This window comes from Malus sylvestris, chromosome 11, assembly GCF_916048215.2.
Source record: "Malus sylvestris chromosome 11, drMalSylv7.2, whole genome shotgun sequence".
Lineage (NCBI taxonomy): Eukaryota > Viridiplantae > Streptophyta > Magnoliopsida > Rosales > Rosaceae > Malus > Malus sylvestris.
The window spans coordinates 40,221,239-40,239,461 of NC_062270.1; the positions used below are offsets into that span (position 1 = coordinate 40,221,239).

General features: G+C 39.2%; 3 protein-coding genes across 3 annotated transcripts; 1 reads left to right on the plus strand and 2 right to left on the minus strand.

The window, feature by feature from the left end:
• Positions 1 to 457: 457 nt before the first annotated feature.
• Positions 458 to 3,346, minus strand: LOC126590146 (alkylated DNA repair protein ALKBH8 homolog). Its single transcript, XM_050255674.1, has 4 exons — positions 3,105 to 3,346; positions 2,345 to 2,376; positions 1,354 to 1,563; positions 458 to 1,138 (listed from the first exon to the last, which is right to left on the minus strand). Exons 1-4 carry the CDS (start codon positions 3,307 to 3,309, stop codon positions 836 to 838), a joined length of 750 nt encoding a protein of 249 aa, XP_050111631.1. The 5' UTR covers positions 3,310 to 3,346; the 3' UTR covers positions 458 to 835.
• A 2,384-nt stretch (positions 3,347 to 5,730) lies between these two features.
• Positions 5,731 to 7,071, plus strand: LOC126588918 (stress-related protein-like). The gene is made up of 3 exons (XM_050254078.1): positions 5,731 to 5,887; positions 6,148 to 6,372; positions 6,459 to 7,071. The coding sequence occupies exons 1-3, from the start codon at positions 5,852 to 5,854 to the stop codon at positions 6,909 to 6,911; spliced, it is 714 nt and encodes a 237-aa protein (XP_050110035.1). The 5' UTR covers positions 5,731 to 5,851; the 3' UTR covers positions 6,912 to 7,071.
• Positions 7,072 to 8,222: 1,151 nt separating this feature from the next.
• On the minus strand, positions 8,223 to 13,037 carry LOC126588917 (translocase of chloroplast 159, chloroplastic). Its single transcript, XM_050254077.1, has one exon. It carries the CDS (start codon positions 12,868 to 12,870, stop codon positions 8,446 to 8,448), a length of 4,425 nt encoding a protein of 1,474 aa, XP_050110034.1. The 5' UTR covers positions 12,871 to 13,037; the 3' UTR covers positions 8,223 to 8,445.
• Positions 13,038 to 18,223: the final 5,186 nt, after the last annotated feature.

An 18,223-nucleotide genomic window follows, 5' to 3' on the forward strand; every position in this document is an offset into this window, starting at 1 on the left:
GGGCCTTTAGAGTTTGGACCCACTTGAGAGGACGATTAGGCCCACTGTCATCCGTTTAAGGGCAAAAATAATGCATGAATATAGGTTAGGGTAGTTCGTCTGTCCTTTTGCACTCGAGTTTCATTTCTCTCCTTACATAATAGAGTGATTTAAAAAGTAGAACACTACTTGGCTGCTGAACTCTTCTAATACCCAATCACATTTCGACACGTGTCTAAATACTTGAAGTTGTATACACATATTAAACACGTGTTCAATTGTCATTTGGTATGAGCAGGAGTGGCTGTTGAATTTTCAGCAGTCAAGTAGTGTCCTAAAAAGTTGCTTGACTATTTATTTATATGTAATGAATAATTTCTCATTGGCTGTTAACCTCCTGCCCTTTGATGTCAAGAAAAATTTCTGCAAGAGCATACCCTTGTGTCGTTGATCTATCTAACGAGACATGAACCAAAGCTTCGTGAACAATCGTGACCATATGATTGAAGAAGTTTATGCACACATGTCAAAATTGAACGGGTATCTTCTGGTTTACCATGTTACGTTTAAAAAATGCAAAAGTAAGTCTATAATTTGCTTCCTTAAGCATTCATCTTGGCCACTGGAATCTTGGATAATCTGCTTCCTTAAGCATTACTTTCAAACTGGCTCCGTTTACAGGGCAATGTCATCTCCAATTCGCGAAACTACGCGCTTTCCAGGTGCAATCAGATCCTCAAATTCGATTCTGCAAACAGTACATTCTAACCCGAAAATGTGACAGAAGTGATAACATCTTGATGACCAAGGAATTGGAAAAGTAGAAAGATATTCTGCTGAATAATCCTATAAGGAGCTACTCAACTTGGCAGAGCTTCCTCAGGGTTATGGAGATTCTCCTCGTCTGAGTTAGTTCCTCCCCTTCCCACTTCTGAATTCCAGGCGTGCGGTTGATCTTGTGCTTCCAATGGTATCGCGCTTCTCCTGACATGAAAATTAGGGACCCGGGGGTAAGATAAACTGGAATCTTGGCCACGGGGGGATCATTTTTCGTATTTGTTCCTTCAACTTGACTAAAATGCATCACACATGACGACTCCAGGGAGAGAATGGCAATTCCATCTTCGAAGCGCATGAGATCAACGTGCGCACAGATTCCCTGCACAGAAACGCAGGCGGAGGATGTCAATCTCGATTGTTAATTCTTCTGATAGCAGTGCATCAAATCTGCATGGTTGGTGATCAAACAAAAACTTGCACTTGTTCGAAGAACGCGGCTTTATGCTAGTATTTTAGATACAAATCAACATCGTCAACTCAATTATTTTCTCACGCAATAAATCTAAGTAAGAAGAGGCAAAATTCATCTCGCACCTCACCCGGTTGGTAAGAATTTAGAATGAGCTGGTCAAAGAGCGGCTCTCTGCACAAAAGATCGGATGGAAATGGAGAGGCATTCTCCTTCACACCATCATTGCTTCCCAAAACAATAGGATCAAAAACATAGTCACTTGCAAGCGCAACCTTGTGAATAGAACGCGAAAGCTCGTCCGCCCATGCTGGAAGATCCCCAAACCTCATTGCCTGCAGGGAAACCAAATTCCTTCAGCTCGCAATGCACCAATTACCTAGTACTCTTAGCACTTAGGCGGGATAAGACAAGCAGAAAATCAGCCGGTTGCAAACTTCTAATCAAGGTTCTAAAAGATGATAGGCGCTAGATGGGCAGCAGGCTAGGCGGATTTGGGTAAATCTATTATATTTCGTGTAAATAAATGTTTGTTTATACTTAAAATATGTATAATTTCATCATAAACTACAAAATAGAATGTCATACATATTATGGAGTATTGGACATAATGAAAACATGGGGAACGAGCATATAATGTGTGTTCATTTAAGCATTCAACAAGTCTTTATAATTTATTGAAAAAAAAATGCAAAATGCAAGCTATCTATTTTCTATCTAAGTGAGTCGCAACCTAGTCGGTGTCTAGGTGGGTCTGGGTGGGCTAGGCGGGTGCCTCAGGTCTAGGCGCCCTTTCTTAATTTTCAAACGCCTAGGCATTAATCGGGGCGATGACCAGCAACCTAGCCCCGAGATTTTTAGAACAGTGCTTCTAATCAAAGATAGAACCAGCAGGAAATTAACCGCAATTTTTGTACGGCTGGTCATCTGTTTAGTGTCCTTGCATTTCTATTTTTGACTAAGCGTTTGTAACTTGTTCTGTTTGCGCTTATTTACGCGATTGCAATCTCACATTTACCATTAAGTTTTACAGATATTAGGAAAATAAACACCATGCCAATGTATAATTTGTATCCTAAGTCCTAACATATGAATGTAATATGGGATTATGTGCACCTGATTATGAGAGGCTTGAGTGAACCATCCTTCTGCAACCACAAGTTAACAAGCCACTGTATGTGAGATCAATGCAGACAACGCTCGAAAGCATCCATACTTCCGGCCGGATAATACGCACAAATAGAAATAGTTCCAAAACCTCAATCGAAAACATCTAGATGGAGACTGGACAGCTAAACCAGATATTTATTAGTGTGTCGGAAACACAGTCCAGTTCTATTTACGCCTACTTGTCTCCAGATAGGAAATCTTTAAGAGAATGGATCCCCATTTTTTTATAAAAATGGGGGTTAGATGTGGGATGCACACTAATCGAACTTTAACGATTCGAACCGTCTATTTTTCAAGTTGCAACTCATAGATCATACTTGCAAAATATTAAACAAATCGAAAATATTTAAGACATCTAATTGAGTTTAAATAAATTAATTAATACTTTGTTATATATATAAGATCAATAAAATTAATTTTATCTCGATAATAATTAAGTAGACAAATAGTTTTGAATTGAGTTAAATTTTTGTAAGAATTGTCTATAAATCGAGACTTACAAAATAGACGATTCGGATAGTTGAAGTTGAAGTTTGATATAAAGTGAACCGGCATCTAATTTCCATTTTTTTTTTTTAAATGAAGATTCCTTTGCATATAGAAACTGCTATGGACATAGTTAACAGCAAGGCATTTTCCTACACATTACTTGTGACAAAATGAAGCTAAAAGATTTATAGACTATGAGTAAAGAACGAAAACGCACCGTTTTGGATTGTGGAGAGCAAAGAGGACTGGTGCTGAGGAGAGAGGAAGTCTCTGCACAACCACAGCCCTTTGATTTGTTTGATTGGTTCCCAGAAATGGATCGGGTCGGAATCGGATCCATCGCCCGGTTCCCAGTCCTCGCTGTCCGACGAATCGCCGAATACGTGCCGCAGAATTTCTTTGCTAGCAGCATCCATAGTCATAAGCTCTGATCTTGTCTTTTGACGAGGCAAAGCTTAAAAGAGTCAAAAGGTTCCTCTCTGCACTCTGCTCAATCTTAACCATTGATTTGATTGGATGAAAATATCAAATTTTACTTTTAACCACTGATTTTGACAACTGTAAAATTAGAACGAGAGAGGATCTTTGCCGGATTTTTTTTGTGAAGATTTAGAGATCTTTCAATCATATTTATTCATCGTATCTTGTGCGGTCAGTTTTTGTTAAATACTGTTTATATTCAATTTTAAATATAAAAAATACAATGATTTCTGACCACACGATGTACGATAAATATATATGATTGGAGGATTTTTAGAATCTTCACAAAAAAAATCCGACAAGGATCCTTCTAGAATTAGAACCATAATAACTATCATAATGTCACATTATAACTACAAATTTTCATATTACACACTTTTTAATCGAAACTATTTGTTTATAAAATTAAAAATACCAATCAAATTGCAGATTGTTTAGTCACTTGCCTAACTCAACAAATATCGCTAACAGATAAGAAGTTCATGATTTCCACACTTAAAAAGTGAAAGGTCTCATATTAACTCACATAGATTTTGTTAATAAAAAAAAAACTCACATAGATGAAACTATGGCAAGTTGTATTATACTTTCCCGTTGCATGAATTAGTCCAAAATTAAAGTTCAATAAAATTCGTTAATCACAACAGAACGGGGGAAGACATGCACCTTCGTATATGGACATCGAGTTTAGATTATTTTCGGACCTTTGTGTCCTGTGCCTACTATCAGAAAAATCTGGACTCTTAGTTTGTATGAAAAATCAGAGCATTTTGTTTGTGAGACGCTAGCAAAATAAATGAATAGAGACAATTGGTTTTAATTTAAGTGATCCAGATTGTGTGACGATTAGAGGCAGTAAGATCTATAATAAATTTGTATATGAATAGTTTAGGGCATGTTTGGTATTTTATTTGAATCCAACTTTTTAAATTTGTTTGTACCATACTTAAGGTATCCGTATTTAGACCTCGTATAAATACTCGGATGACTCAAATGTAATTATGTAATAAATGAAGGGGCCAATATGTAATAAGTGAGAAGCCCTTATTCTATAAAATGACTCCTCACTCTCCTCATTAAGGAAGCCAAGTTTTAGGCCAAGATTGAGGTTAAGACTTAGGCCATGGGAAGAAAGAAAATAGGCTAGAGAGCACACTGCCTCTAGCCTTCTTGTATATACATCATTCAGCGTGAAAAAATATTAAAATCAGTGTGGACGTAGCCCAAACATTGGGGTAAACCACGATACATCTTGTGTTTTTTACTTTCTTGCAGATTCATGATCGAATTTACGTTGTTCCAAGACCCCTCCGGTTTTGTGCATCAACAAAACTCAAAAACAATTTTCAAGTTTTAGGCTTTAAAAACTTATTTGGTGGGACTATTTTAAGAAACTGAACTCAAGACTAACTAAAAAATATAGTATATTCTCCAAAAACATAAAAAGTGAGTTTTTAGAGTATTTAAATTTAAACTCACTCATTTTCTCTCCCTCACCCCCTCTCACTCCAAATCTCTCTCTCTCTCTCTCTCTCTCTCTCTCTCTCTCTCTCTTTTCTTCTTCTTCTTCATCTCTTTTTTTTTTTTTTTTACCTTTTCGTCTCTTGTCTAATCTGCTCTCTTCATTCTCTCGGTTCTTTCTGTCACTTATATTCATCTCTGACTCATCTGATCCTCTCTTTTCTTTCTCTTTCCTTCAATCATCTCTTATTTTCTTTCATCCTCTCTCATCTTTCTCTCACTCATGCAACCCTCCTCTCTTTATAGATCTCTTTGTCTAGTTTAAGTCATAAAATAGATTTAAAAATTTTAAATCGCAAGCCAATCAAGTTTTTGAGTCTTAAAGAAAATTGTTTTCAAGCAATGTTTTGAGAAATGATAAAAAATTTCAAATAAAATACTAAACAAATCCTTATTTTCCCAACAAAACATAAATTACTTAATTTCGAATCGACATTTCTAAAAGAGTTCCTATTGGATGCAGGGCGCAGCTCACCGTCGTATCACCAACCTCGTCGCAGACGATTACTGATTGGATGAAACCAACAGTCGCCTCGGCCGTCGTGCCGCGCCAAGTTGATGGACATTCGCTTGGGCTTTCGCGCCCATGCAGAGAATCTAATCCTCCTCCTCTCACCAGACGACGACACGTAACTGTCGCAGTGTCACCCTTAGATGTCCACGTGTCGTCATCTGATAAGACGTCCCCATGCTACCCCAGCGCTTCATCTCACCCGTCGAATTATTCCTACCAAAAGTACCAACCAAGCCGGGAAATGCTCCCTTTGACGCATTTGCCACATCCACCATTCTCGAAGCGCCACGTGGAACATAACATATAATTCTAGCCGTCGATTTCTTGGAGATTGTCGCCCACGTTGGAATCACCTATAAATTTGAAAGAGTCGCAACGCATCCTTTCGTCTTCTCCGTTTTACTTCAAAATAGTCGAAAGGCATCCAAGGTTTTGAAAGCAGAGCAAAAATGGCGGATTCTGAAGCATCGCAGTCTACAGAAACGGTAACTCTCTCTCTAACTCCTGTTTGATTGCCGAGAAAGTGATAGAAAAGTTCGATCTTTTCTTTCGGGATGATTAAAATTTTCTGTTGATTTTGATTTTTGAAAAGTTCTGTTGGTTTTAGAGAACGTGGTAGAAATTTTTTTTTCTTTTCGGAATTATGAAAACGTTATGTTGATTTTGATTTGGAAAATTTTCTGTTTGGTTGCCGAGAAAGTGACGGAAAATTTATATTTTGTTCCTTTCGGATCTTGATTTGTAGGTGCGAGTGGACGAGAAGAATCTGAAGTATTTGGAGTTCGTTCAAGTGGCGTCGATTTACGTGGTGGTGTGCTTCTCGAGCCTCTACGAGTACGCGAAGGAGAACTCCGGTCCGCTTAAACCGGGTGTTCAGACGGTGGAAGGCACCGTCCGAACCGTAACCGGGCCGGTCTACGAGAAGTTCCACGACCTTCCCTTCCAACTCCTCAGATTCGTCGATCGCAAGGTCAGTCTAAAACCTTAAATTCCGCCACCATCAAATTTACAGTGTAAACAGTTGTTAATTTTCGATCGCGGTCACGTGCTTTGCAGGTGGACGAGTCCTTGAGCGAGGTGGACCGTCACGTGCCGGTTCTGGTGAAGCAGGTGTCGAGCCAGGCGCTATCGGTGGCGAGAGCGGTGGAGCGAGGCGGCTTGGTGGACACGGCTAAGAATCTCACCGGGAGCTTGTACGCTAAATGCGAACCCGTGGCGGAGCAGGTGTACTACAAGTACGAGCCGGTGGCAGAGCAGTACGCCGTGTCGGCTTGGCGCGCGCTGAATCGGCTCCCGCTGTTTCCGCAGGTGGTTCATATAACGGTCCCCACCGCGTCGTACTGGTCCGACAAGTACAATCGGGCCGTCGGGTACACCGTGAACAGAGGCTACTCCGTGGCGGCGTATCTGCCGTTGATTCCGACGGAGAGAATTGCCAAGTTGTTTGATGAAGCCGAGAACGGGGTTGCCGTTTCGACGAACGGTGGGGATGTTGTAGTGGAGCAGTGACGACCGTCGATCTGGGTTGGGGGCTTTATGGTCTTTTGGGTTTTTTCGTGCTTTTCCTAGTATGAAGTTTATTTTGGGGCCCCGTTTTGGAGGTCTTGTTTTGAATTGTAGTCCGACGTGGTAACATCCTAAATGAATCGGAAGAAAATTTTGGTACCAATTTGGCATATTTTAGTACAAGGAAAGTTTTTAATTATATTCTTTTTATGAATTAATAAATTAATAAGTTTGTTGATTTACACGATCTAGTATTAGTCTCTTTTCACGTCCAAATTTCGATTATAACTCGTTTTATATTAGATGATTATGTTAGGTTGAGCGTGCAACATAGCCAAAATGCAAGAAACGCTATTCTCCGATCTTGAGATAATCTCTTTGCAAGACGTCCATCTTCGAACTAGAAAGTTATTTGCGTAAAAACCAAGAAGAGAAAGAGACTGGAAATACTCTGTTTCTTATGGTGTTTTAGACGGTTGAATTTGTAGACTAAATTTAGTAGGATTGAATACCAAGAAGAGAAAAGAAACTGGAAATACTCTGTTTCTTATGGTGTTTTAGACGGTTGAATTTGTAGACTAAATTTAGTAGGATTGAATACAAAACTTTAGATGCCATGACTAGAAGCAAATACATTTTGTGAGAAAAAAAATGTCGTTTTTAAAGATTTCTATTCAGCGTTTTGTAGTGTATTTTTTGGCCCAAGGATCCACGCCGGATCTTTTTCCAGAGGATTTTGTGATCGTAGTTGTTCATCGTACATCGTGCAGTCAGAAATCATTTGAAATTTAAAATTTAAAATTAAATATAAATAGGACTTAACGAAAACTGACTGCACGATGTACGATGAACAACCACGATCACGGAATCCCCCAGCAGGAAAAGGATCTGGCGAGGATCCTTTTAATATTTTTTGTGTTTTACGTAGTTCATTAACAGTCTTCTTGTTGGTTTTTAACAATCAAGTCTAAAGCGGCGCACTTTAAATAAATCGAATACAAGAGATACTTTAAACCCTAAACCAATCTACCTTACTAGATCAAAGATACAGAAAAATTAAGTAGAAATGAGGCTTTCTCAACACGTTAATTCTTTCACGAAAAGAAAATTAAACGGAAGAACTTTTGCTCTAACAATAATTCTACTTAAAACGAAAACAAATTTGACAAAAAAAATGCGATTCATTACTCGTATGAGCAGCCATGGAACAAAAACGCCGAGCAGTCAGGGAAGCAAATGTGTATGTGCAAAGATATCACAAAGATTTATCCCATCAATTGCAGAAAGGTTCTAAAGCTTGTTCTGGAGTAACGGTAAAACTGAATAAACTAAAAACTTCTCATTAACTACGAATCATTAGTACATAATCTGAGATTCTAACAGCAACGTCTCATCGAATAAACTCCCTCTCTAGGTTCCATGGCATTTTCGACACAACTCATCTCGCAATCTCAACTTTATTCGACAAAAGATCAAGACATCGACCTCATAAATATAACATAATGGAAACAGATGACAAAATGAATAGGACGTATCTTTAGTAGATGGAGTAGTTCTCACTGGCTCCGGGCTGGATGCTGTTGTAGATAGCCTTGACGACTGGAATCACAGCAATAAGAGCAAGTTGTAGTTGTTCGGAGCTGCTGGTTCTGATTGAGATCTGTCCACTGCGCTTGTTGTTCAACCCTGCACGAACAGCCATCTTGTAGTTTCGCCCGAGGGAAAACTGGGACTGGAAATTTGCCCCCAGGGCCAAGTCACCCCTCCACCGCACTAGAGACAGACCCAATGAGGATTGATCCTGGCCAATTGGAAAATCTGCCTCCCTCAGCCGCACCTCCAAGTTTGCTCCATATGCTGACTCGCCCTGAGATCGGACAGTACCAGTACTACTCACCAATACCAGACGCTTGCCAACCGCATACTGTTGTTCAACTTTGAGTCCAGTGGACACATTTTCTCCCAGAAATGTCACAGATACTCCAGCAGCATTCTTGAACCTCTTGGAGGTCTTGACTTTGGTGTCTCCTCGCACAATGTATGCAAGTTGCTTTCCAATGTTCTGAATGTCAAACCCTAGCATACTCGACCAGTTCTCCCCGTGCTTAGCACCAACCGAGGAATCTAAATGGAGATTGAACTCTTTCTTATCCTTTGTAAGCTGAACAGCAACAGCTGCTGGAAAAGAATTAGCAATGGCCAGACTATGTTCAAGGTTGACACCATCGTACCCACAGTCATGGTCCCAGCCTTGGGGGTCCAACACTGGCCTTGCCGTGAACTGAGAAGTCGGCTCCAGGAACCGGTACCTGTGAGCTGGATTTTCACCATCAAAAGAAGGCGGCAAAACCATATCAGGTAATGCAACCGGCACAGCTGCTGGAGCACCGTTTTCTGGATCCTCTTCACCCAAATAACCATACTCCTCTTCACTTACCTTGCCCTTCTTCTTCATTTCCTTCATCCTTCTCAACTCTTCTTTCCACATCTTTTTCTGGAGGAGCTTAACCCTATAATCATACTCCTCAGCGTACGCCTTCCTCTGCTCTCTACTAAGCTTAGCAATCTGGGCCTTCTTGAGGGGCTTAAATGACGGAAGCTGATCATACTCATCCTCTTCTTCCTCTTGATCAGAATCAGACAAGTCAGCCAAGTCAATGTCTGAATCAGCATTCTCACCACCTTGATCGGTAGCAAGTTTTGGGTGCGGACGAGATTGCAACAGCCAAGACAACAAGTATGGAAGAGGAGCCGAACGGGAACGCAAACCAAAGAGCTTACGGTGATCAAATGATTCCTGAGGTTTTGAGAGATTAGACGCATCAGACAAGATCTTCATAGAGTAGCACAAGAGCAATAGATGGGATCTCCAAGCTACACCATTAGGGAGCACTTTCTGATTATCTCTCTTCCGACAAGACGGGTGGTTCTCTACAAGAGATATTGGACTCATCATACTAGGATTCATAAACCTTAGGTCACCAACAGCTTGTCCAATCGTCTGCTGCATGATTTGTTCCCGCTGACTACGAAACATCTCATAATTCAGCGGGGAGCCTGATGGTCCATCAGGAGGAGCAGAAGAGCTGTGAGTCAGAGTAACTATGGTGCTTCGCCAAATTGAAGGACCAAAGGCATTAGTGATTGATCTTAACAATAGGACATCACTTAGATCCCTACCTCGGGAGTCCATCCGATCCACATAGAGGACAATATCTGGGGGGGATTTTTTCATATGCCTCTGCACAGAAGATAAAATTTTGCGATTTATGCCCTGTTCCATTGCAGCAGATTTCAGACCTGGTGTATCAAACACCTTAATCTTGACTCCATCCACCACTCCAACAATTTCTTTCACAGTAGTTGTTCCAGGTCCAAAAGCATTAATTGGGGTAACTTCTGCACCGAAAATAGAATTTATAGTGGCACTCTTCCCAACACCTGCTTTCCCAAGAACCAATATGTTCAAGGAGAAGTCCAAATCATCTTTCTCCTCTGCTTCAAGCTGGAGAGCGGTCATCTTTGCAGCTTCGAGGCTAAATTCTTGACTGTTTTGCCTCCCTGACACGAGAGCTAGGCGGTATAGAACCTGTCTTGGCACTGACTCTTCTGTAGAAACACCTAATCTCTGAACAAGCCTCAAGAACTTAACCCTTATCTGCTGAAACTTTTCGAGCTTCGCTCTCTCTTCTTCGCTCAAGTTCTCAGAACCTCCCCCAACTGTGGCATTGGAAGATGTCATAAGGTTCGAGTTGTTTGGTCGTGAAGCAGGTTTCAACGACCGAATTGAGGACCCCAACCCAGCAGGACGCTCAACAGAGAAAAGCCTGGATCCATCTGGGGTGGTAAATGTAACATTGCCACCATCTGAGGAAGCACCTGTTGCTGCTTTCAAAAGAGCTGCCAACGCAGCTGAATCAAATAACTCTTTTCCGCCCCCTTCCTCATCAGTGTCCACTTCTTCATCCGAATCCGTAACAATCTGGCCATCAATTCTCTGTGAATGATCATGATAACTCTCAGCACCTGAGTAAGAGCCAGCACCTGATCCTCGCTCCAACTCTTCCAAAAACTGTTTAGCAGCTTCAGAGCTTCCAAAAATCATACCTTCATTGTTCGCATCTGTAACTGAACCTTCATTCTCACCTTCATCATCTTGAAGATCCTGATCATCATCTTGAAGATCATTATCATCATCATCTTGAAGATCCTTATTGCCATCACCATCATCAGTTTCGACTCTTATCTCTCGGTTTGAAATGGAATTTGGACCCACAGATTCAATGCCAACTTCATCAGGGGAATGCTTCTCCTCAACTTCCTCATCTAGCTTTACTTCTCGGCTATTAGAACTTGAATCCAGAAACTCAGGTGCCACATATTTTCCAGGGACAGCCGCTCTCAATCCATGCACTTGATCATGTACACTCAAGTCACCGTTACCCAGTTTTGCCTCAGTCTCTGGTTCTTGTTCTGCTAAACCAGAAACAACGTTCACAGTTTCCATTTCAGCTCCATCCCCAACCAATAGTTTGTCATCTGGAACCACATCAGCACCTAATTCCCTCGCCATCCCTTTCTCTCTGGTTTCGGAATCAGATTTCAGTCCATCCTCCCTTTCTGGCCTCTTCTCGAGATCAACTTCATCCGCACTAGCAGCAACAACAGCTTTCTCTCCATCAAGTTCCACATTCCCAGACTCAGGAACAACCGCTCTGTCAGGCAAATATTCCACAGCCACTGACTCCGAGTCATTTGGTTCTTTGGTCTCACGGCTAATTTGATCAAAAACATTATCCAAACTCACACCTTCTTCAACCACTAAGCCTTTTATTTCAGATTCCTCAATCATCTCTACATCACCAACGACAACAGCTGCTCCTGTCTGTGACAAATTGGCATGTATATCCTGCACAATTGAGTCACCTCCGGTTGTAATTTCCACACCGTTCTCTTCAACTTCAACAAACTTATCATCAGCTGGCCGATCCCCCACCACGCCATTTTCTTTACTCTCTCTCACAACTTCTGTCTCATCATTGAAAACATCCTCATCCTTATGCTGCTCTACAACCTCCTTATCATCTACTTCAGCCACCTCCCGGCTAATTTGATCAAAACCATTATCCAAACTCACACCTTTATCAACCATCAAGCCTTTTATTTCAGATTCCTCAATCGTCTCTACATCACCAACGACAACAGCTGCTCCTGTCTGTGACAAATTGGCATGTATATCCTGCACAATTGAGTCACCTCCACTAGTAATTTCCATAACATTCTCTTCAACTTCAACAAACTTATCTACAGCCTCCTTATCATCTACTTCAGCCACCTCCACCGGCTTCTCCACTGCCGGGGTTTCCTCGACCACCGAGCCTAAACCCTCAACCAATTTCGAATTCTCAACTACGTTATCAACTTCACCACCACTAACACCATTTTCCGTGACCACTTCACCCAAAATTTCACTCTTCCCCATCCCACTATCCCCCCAAACGACACCGTTAGAACCCCCACCCTCTAAACTCTTCAAATCCCTAACCCCTTCTTCCCTGGTATCCTCCTCCTCCTCGTCGTCATCCACCGAAACCTTGGCAACCGGCCGCAGCCTACTCGTCGGATAGAAGAATTCCGACGAGTTAACAAACTTAACACCGGAATCCCCCTCCTCTCCCGCACCACCCCCAACCACCACGGTTTCTCCGCCTCCAGCGCCTCTCACAAACGCCCTCTCGGAAACAAAATCCTCCTCCCCACTCACAAACCCCTCCTCAGTCTCCGACCCGCCACCGTCACCACGGCCACCAACCCCGCTAAATTTCTCGTCGTTATCAATTTCGGAAACATGGATTTTCGATGAATCATCGATATCAGAGTACCGCGAAGAAAAAAAGGAAGAACCTGGTGCGTTTGAGAGGTGCTGAGCCTGCTCCTCGGAAGCAGAAAGCTTGGACTCCATCGGAGGCTGCTGGCTGTGAGGTGGAAGTTGAAGGGTTTTTGGGATTTGGGTTTTGTGGAAATGAAGGGAGGGAGTGTGGGGGAGGAGATAAGGTTTTAGAAGAGGAGGGTTTCGGGACTCCCAAGTTCCTTGTTTGTAGAGAGAGGGAGGACTGGGCGTGGGAGTTCCGTCCGATGTTCGCACCACTTTTAAATTTACTAAATTGTCCTTTCTCCCAAGATTTTTCTCTCATTTGTTGTTGTTTTTTTTTTTATTATTATTTTTTAATCATCATTTGCTGCCAGATTTTGTTTTAGAAATTGGCCACAATGATCATTTTAACGAAGAAAAAAAATCTATTGTTTTGTAATTATCATTTGCTGCCAGAGTTTGTTTTAGAAATTGGCCACCGTGAATCCGTGATCATTTTAACGAAGAAAAAAAATCTAGCAGTATTCATTTATACTGGTAAATAAAATGTTTTAGATTGACTCATATGAATGGTGAGAACGTATTATATTAGTGTTGAGTTTAATACTTAGTTAGTAGTTTACTTATGATCTGGCATGGCCAAATCCCTCTCCCAACAAAATATCTCATCCTCTTATAATTGAATATGGTTGTATAAAAATAAAATTGTCATTTGTTGCCAATTTTTGTTTTAGAAATTGGTCATGATGATCATTTTAATGAAAGAAATTTAGTGTATTCATCTTTACTTTTATATAAAGATTTTAAGTTCGAATCACCAAAGTTAACTTTGAGAGTAGCTCAAGTAGGCGCCTGCCTAGCGTCCCCACTTCGGAGGGGCCTTCAAAAAAAATTTATATCCCGTAATTAACATATTAATACAAAAAAGTAAGAAATATCATAATTCATTTGTTAGTGCAGTAGAAATGTTCGGCTTCATTTTTCTTTGGGGTGCAGAGCTGCCTTTCAATCTCTTGATTTTTCTTGTTTTTCAAATTTACTATCAATTCATTTGTCCAAATGCATATAAAGTTATAAAACTCAAGTCCCTTTGCAATCTTTTTTTTTCTTTCAACTTCTCATTCTCTCCATTTCTATTGAATGTTTAAATTATTTATCATATGGTCTTAAAGATTGTACTTTAAGGTAATCAAAACATTAAATTTATATTTTGCTTTTCAATAACTTTTTATTCAATGACTTATTTTAATATTCAATTCGTTAGTGTGATGTTGATTTTAGACAAAAAAAAAACACACACAAGAGAAACAATTGGCATTATTGAATTTATTATACTCGTCAATCAAGTTTTATTGTATTTTACTCTCTTGATCATCAAGTTTTATTGTTCTTCACTCTCAATCTTAGACTCTTGACTACAAACATTTAGTATATTTACGTCTAAAAACGTGAGCCGTGTAATATTTAAGTAATGTTTGTATATTTATAGTCTTTTTATATTAATTTTTAATGATATTTGATATGAAAATATAATTTTTTATGTATTTAGCGAATTCTTTTTTATATAAATCAATATACAAAGAATCGGATATTAGATAACTTTAGGGCCCCCACTTCGAAAGCTTGCCTAGGACCCCCAAATTCTCAGGCCGGCCCTGCGACTCACATAAATGGTGAGAACGAATTATATTTTGTTAAATTTGATACATAGTTAATGTTTTATCATAATCTCAGTCGATACCTAATTAGTAGTTTACTCATAATCCGGCCTAGCCAAATTCATCCCCAATAAGATATGTCATCCTCTTATATTAGAATATCATTGTATGAAAAAATAAAAAATAAATCATCATTTGCTGCCATTTTTTGGAAATTGGCCACAATGGTTATTTTATAAAATTTTTAGTTGTCATTATGTCACGAATATATCATCTTTACATTGTTAATATTTAATTTTGATCAGTCTAAATTTAAAGATGGTCTATGATCTTTACATAGTAAATCTTTTTCATATGATACAAGCCTAATTTAGTAATGTCCCATGAATATATTTTTTAATCAAAAAATGACTTATCATTTATTTTATGATGGTTTTATCTACACATCTATTTTTACCTCTCATACACCATTTGTTAATTTTTAATATTTGATGTTCTTTAATTCATTAGATCCAACAGCAAAAACTTGAAAGGGATACATGGACAGTACCACTCTTATTTTAAAATGTGTCATTTTGCTTTCTATGGTCAAATTTTATCACATTGTTGTTGGTGTTTGCTATTTATGACACTCAATTTGATGAAAAAGTATGAAATTAATGTTTTTAAAAAAAATATTAAGTTCAGAAAAATATTGTGTTGATCATGTGAAATATGATGTGGTATTTTTTTCTCTTAAAAAATTGTAGGTAATATATGTTAATGTAATTACAAAGATTAAGTAAATGTTTAGCCATCATTATGTAGTATGTTGCCATTTTTTACCGTCAGTTGCTCATTCATACATGTTAGTGTTACACAACATCAGCCGTGAAATTTCTAGTAAGTCTTCAACATCTCCATTTCAAATCCATCCATCCCCTACCCAAAGGATTGAAAAAATCTATGCCGAAAGGTAACAAGTAATTGTCAAATATTGCGCTTTGTTTGTTTGCATTTGAAAGATAAGAGTTTGGGATAATATAATAAGATCGGGCGTTTTGTTGTTTCTTGGTCTCTACGTGTTATCATTTGCTCCCTCTTATTCCTCATCTACAAATGGATGGCCCTAACTCTGTGCCTACTAGATTTAGGGTTTTGATTTATCACACATACGGCACCTTCTACATTGATCCAATGCTTAATTTCTACACTACCAAAGGTCAAGTCATATTAATCGATAACATATGTAATACGACGTGACGGTATCATCCAATGACTAATGCCACCAAACATTGACAATCGTATGTAACAAAACGATATTAAAGTGATAATCGTAATGAGAAAATACTCTTTATATCAAGTTGAACTCAATGTATTAGAGAACTTTTATCTTTCTTTTTGTTTGTACAAGCCATGTGAATCCCTGAGTTGATTGGTTTAGGCTAGGAGTTGGTGGGCAACATTGGTTGAGTGCGGACTTATAAAAATAAATAGGCAAGTTGTTAAGCCTGATTGCCCCTTCCTCGGCCTAATCTAAGGAACCCATCTTAAGAGTAGGGTCATGAATGTAAATGACAAAGTTCTATGAATGTGACAATATGGGTGGATATATGGTTAATATGTCATCGATTTAGGATACATTTATAAATAAATATGCATGTTATAACCTGAACGCGTTTGCTTGTAACACAATGTGACAATATAATAACGATGTGTTTGTGCAACAAGTTAAATATCGTTTGCTTATGATAGATACTATTAGTTCATGTTCACCTAACTTATTGCTACTAGAACCACTTGTAGTTTAGTATACCACTTATAGTTTAGTATATTCCTCTCCACTTGTAAGTTGAAAATTTTCAAGTTCGAATCATATGAATGACAAGTTTGATATGCAATCGATTATTGTTGGTAAATTGTGGATAGAATATTGTAATATAAAACACAATTATGACTTTGTTAAAAGTGAAATGGACAAAGATTAGGCGAGATTAACTATTCAGCAATGGTTGTGTGCGAGACACCTACCCCTTTCTAAATGGGTGAGGACCTTTACATCAAAAAACTCCCGCCCGTCCCATCTCCACCCCCTTTTCATTAATAAAAATAGTGAAAGAAAATAAAAGAGAGAAATACAAGTGGGGGACGAAGTCAAGACCTACAAAAACAGAAAATCAACAATACAATAGTAAGGTAAAAACAAAATGTCTCGAATATGGACAAACTCCTATAATCCAAAGCTTACGAATGGTGTTGGAACCCCCATTTGTCCCACATCAGATAGAGGGAGAAGAGAAGAGTACTTTAAATAGAATTACACCACTCTAACTAACATTGAGACATTTGGTGATAAAACCTCACACCTGAGGATTGGGCAGATGGTAAAGTGGGGACATTATCGGTGTTGTTAGAGTTGGCCCTCGGCTCGTCGACCTGAAAAATTCCACATGGTATCAGAGCCAGGAGATGGGCCCTTACTACCATGTTATTAGGTGGGTCCCCTTTGGCATCGTGCTATGTCCACGTAGGCCAAAGTTGCCACGTGATTGGGTGGATCCCTGTTTGGCCCTGCGCGATGGGTGAACCCCCATTGGCTTCACGTGGTTGCTGATGTGGATTTCCACGTGTGACCCATAAAATGGGGTCTCACGTGCGGGGGAGTGTTGGAACCACCATTTGTCCCACATCGAACAGAGGGAGAATAGTACTTTAAATAGAATTACACCACGCTAACTAACACCGAGACCTTTTGTGATAAAACCCCACACCTGAGGATTGGACGGGTGGTAAAGTGAGGATAATATCGGTGTTGTTAGAGTGGGCCATCGGCCCGTCGACTTGAAAAATTCCACAAATGAAACCAGAAAAGAGATGCAAGAAAGGATTATGGAAAAACTTGTAATAACCAAAGAACGATTCAGAACCGCTAAATCCTTAACACTATGTTTGGATGAGGGAAATAAACTTGGAATTTGGATAAAAGTCAGAATTTATAAATTGACATGCACCAATTCCCTTGTTTGGATTTATAACATAGAAATTTAGAATTTTTGCGTGGAAAAAAAACTTGGAATTTAGGGCCTCCAATTTCCAAGTTTAAATTCCATGTAAATAGGTGTCATTTCCCAATTTCTATGATTGAGAGTTTAAAATTAACAAATTCCGTTTTCAATTCCACTGTTCTTTTAAGTTAACCAAACAACAAAATTCACAAATTTTAGAAAATAAAACCCCTTCATTTCAATTTCCGTCATTTTAAAATTCCTTAGTAATCTTAATTTTCTTCATCCAAACATAGTGTAAGCTCTAATTCAGAAAGCGAGCACGCACAAACACAATTATGACTTATTTGTTGATTGAGCTACACTTACTCTAATTGCACATCGTATGAAACTTAATACGAGCTAACTCATTAGGTCCATTTCATAAACGTTTGGTTTATAATTTTTGGACTTCATTCTTGTGTTAGAGATGGAGGGAAAGTACATGAGAAAAATGAGGAATATATGATAACGAAGAGTAAGATTCGACTTAATCTCACTCTCACTTTGTTTAGTATTTTGTTTTCATTAATCCTTTTTCCTATATACTCTTTTACGAAATGACTGTCAAAGGGGTCGTCATCTCACTTCACAACATAGTTCGATTCTCTCCGATGCTAGTCAAGGCTTGAAAATGGAGAGTACGATTCGACTATGTGGAAGCAAGTAGCAATTAGATATTTGGTGAGGCACACGAGATTGCCTTTTGCCAATGATTAAAGCTAATCACCAGAAACAAAAACCTATGTCCATGATCAAAAC

Excerpts from the sequence above, each read along its gene's own strand:
- LOC126590146 (XM_050255674.1), bottom strand. The coding sequence starts at position 3,309 with ATGACTATGGATGCTGCTAGCAAAGAAATTCTGCGGCACGTATTCGGC. Across the intron at positions 2,377-3,104 it reads GCTCTCCACAATCCAAAACG|AAGGATGGTTCACTCAAGCC; the intron begins GTGCGTTTTCGT and ends TTGTGGTTGCAG. Across the intron at positions 1,564-2,344 it reads CTCAAGCCTCTCATAATCAG|GCAATGAGGTTTGGGGATCT; the intron begins GTGCACATAATC and ends GTTTCCCTGCAG.
- LOC126588918 (XM_050254078.1), top strand. The coding sequence starts at position 5,852 with ATGGCGGATTCTGAAGCATCGCAGTCTACAGAAACG. Across the intron at positions 5,888-6,147 it reads CATCGCAGTCTACAGAAACG|GTGCGAGTGGACGAGAAGAA; the intron begins GTAACTCTCTCT and ends CTTGATTTGTAG. Across the intron at positions 6,373-6,458 it reads TCAGATTCGTCGATCGCAAG|GTGGACGAGTCCTTGAGCGA; the intron begins GTCAGTCTAAAA and ends CGTGCTTTGCAG.
- LOC126588917 (XM_050254077.1), bottom strand. The coding sequence starts at position 12,870 with ATGGAGTCCAAGCTTTCTGCTTCCGAGGAGCAGGCTCAGCACCTCTCA.